We start from the raw sequence: 2,500 nt of genomic DNA on the forward strand, positions 1-2,500 counted from the left end.
ATGAGTAAATTTTAAGATATGAATAAATCAGATATCTATATTAATCCAGTTCAAAGCGACACACACACACACACACACAATCAGACAAATTGACAGACAGATCGGGACACAAAGGGTAGACAGCTAGAGAGAGAGAGAGAGAGAGAGAGAGAGAGAGAGAGAGAGAGAGAGAGAGAGAGAGAGAGAGAGAGAGAGAGAGAGGGAGAGAGAAAGAGAGAGAGAGAAAAAGAGAAAAAGAAAGAGAAAGAGAAAGAGAGAGGGAGAGAGACAGAGAAGAAAAAAAAGACCCATCAAAGTGAAGGATTAATTACTCCAGCACCCCATCACAAAGACGGAAGGTACATCTTATAATCATGATCAGAAGGACAAAAAAAAAAAAAAAAAAAAAAAAAAAAAAAAAAAAAAAAAAAAAAAAAAAAAAATTACAAACGTCAAGATTCAGACTGGGAATATCATTACCACCTGGGATTCCGATGTGCTAATTAAAGCTAAATTATAAAGGAGGGGACATCTGATACCAGAGGATGTAGACTACATTTCGAGTGTAATGAGGTTAGGAAATCCATTCATTGGGGTAATTACTGAACTTGATCATGTTAATTGAACATCTGGCAGAGACAGGTGATGAATTTCAGAGACAAGTCTGGATGTCTTTTGGGGAACTGAAGTGTTTTTTTTTTCTTCTTCTTCTTTTTTTTGAGTTCTCTTTCCATATATTTCAATTGGAGAACATCTGTTTTTATTTTTTGTGAGGGTGAGAGGTAGAGAGAGGGCGTACGGGAGAGAAGGAGAGGGAGAGAGAGAGAGAGAGAAAGAAAGAAAGGGAAAGAGAGAGAGAGAGAGAGAGAGAGAGAGAGAGAGAGAGAGAGAGAGAGAGAGAGAGAGAGAGAGAGAGAGAGAGAGAGAATGAGAGAGAGAGTGCGAAAAGAGAAAGAATGAGAGAGAGAGAGAGAGAGAGAAAGAAAGAAAATGAAAGAGAGAGAAAGAAAGAAAATGAAAGAGAGAGAATAAGAGAAAGAATGAATGAGTGAGAGAGAGAAATAAATAAAAAGAGAGAGAGAAAGAAAGAGACACAGAGAGAGAGAGAGAGAAAGAGAGGTCGTATACGGCCTCATAACATAGACACAGCCATACTCACCAACCTTTCTATTTTCGCAGGACCTCCCGGGAGACCAACGTTGAAGCTGGAGATCCTCGACGAAACTACGAACGCGCGTGAGACAGCGGCGGCGAGAGGCCAGGTGTCCGACGCCCAGCAGATGGTGGAGCCCCAACAGGTGGTGAAACCTGAGCATATCGTGGCTGGCATGACCCTCCGAATTTTGTGTGCCAGCGAGGGAGGAAACCCACCGCCGACCATCACGTGGGTAGTTACTCCAGCTCTCCTTGTTGGCACGGTGGGTTGTTTGTTATCTGCCCCCCCCCCCTCCCCCTCCTGTGGATGTGGGTGTGTGAGTACGTCTCGTAATGAGAGAGATGTGGGTCTCATGTCGATACGTCTCTTCCACGTCTTTGAATGAGTCGTTCTCGTTTATATGCGGGTTTTTTTTTTTTTTTTTTTTTTTTTTTTTTTTTTTTTTTTTTTTTTGCGATACGTCGGCCGTGTTGTGAAAGGAAAAGAACGTATGAGTGATTTGTATAAAGACGATTTCAGGCAACGCTATTACTTTATGCACACACGAGAAGCGGTTCTGCATTTAAGCCTGGGAACGCTTTTATATGTGCAAATTGTTCGAATACTTCAATGCTGAAAATTTAGCATATGTTACAGAACTTCATGAATGAGGCTCATGCTCCAACATGGGATGTCGTGGCAATTATGCAGTATTTCAGTGTACACACGGTCATTTTACAAAACAAATATTTCAGGAGCCAGCAAATATTTCAGATCTAGCGTTGCGACACTCGAACATTTCTTAAATCCTGCATTCTGAATTGTGGGAAGTTAAATCCTTTTGATGTCGGCATCTAAGCAGCTTTTCGGGGCAGGTTGGATTTGCGCCTAATCATCTTAACCGAATAAAAACAGGAAAGAAGAAGGGGGTATAAAACAGAGGACATGGAAAAATGAAAGGATGAAAAGATGAAAATAGTTCGTGAACATAAAGTTTTGCTGTGTGGAATTTCGGTTTGACATCGTTTTTTTTTTTTTTTTTTTTTTTTTTTTTGCGGGGGGAGGGGAGGCATTTTTTTTACGCAGGTTATAGAGAAGATAAAATACCTATTTCGATTTAAATTATTTCCATTCAGTGCTCCACTACTGCTCCACTGAAGCGATTTCATGAAATTTACCAACCGTGTTTCTGGGTACAAACTCACATGTACTTTAAGCAAGCAGAACATTACCACGCACCTTGCAAGAAGTAATTCAAAGTGACCTATTATTGGCTCGCCTATTCCTGGCACACCTATTCCTGGCTCTTATTCCTTGAGTTGAATATTCGCCGTGAGTTACAGAACCGGGACGAAACATTATGATCACAGAACACACACGAGCATT

General features: G+C 40.9%; 1 protein-coding gene across 1 annotated transcript in view; it reads left to right on the forward strand.

The window, feature by feature from the left end:
• LOC147468984 (uncharacterized) overlaps positions 1-2,272 on the forward strand; it is a 3,589-nt gene extending 1,317 nt beyond the window's left edge. The window contains exons 2-4 of the mRNA XM_086551770.1: positions 1,159-1,397; positions 1,772-1,824; positions 2,251-2,272. Coding sequence (XP_086407896.1) covers positions 1,159-1,397; positions 1,772-1,824; positions 2,251-2,272 — 314 coding nt within the window. The remainder of the gene's footprint in view (positions 1-1,158; positions 1,398-1,771; positions 1,825-2,250) is intronic.
• Positions 2,273-2,500: the final 228 nt, after the last annotated feature.

The sequence above is a fragment of the Penaeus japonicus genome, unplaced genomic scaffold, assembly GCF_977035675.1.
Source record: "Penaeus japonicus unplaced genomic scaffold, GWHDUDI00000001_assembly GWHDUDI00000025, whole genome shotgun sequence".
Taxonomy (NCBI): domain Eukaryota; kingdom Metazoa; phylum Arthropoda; class Malacostraca; order Decapoda; family Penaeidae; genus Penaeus; species Penaeus japonicus.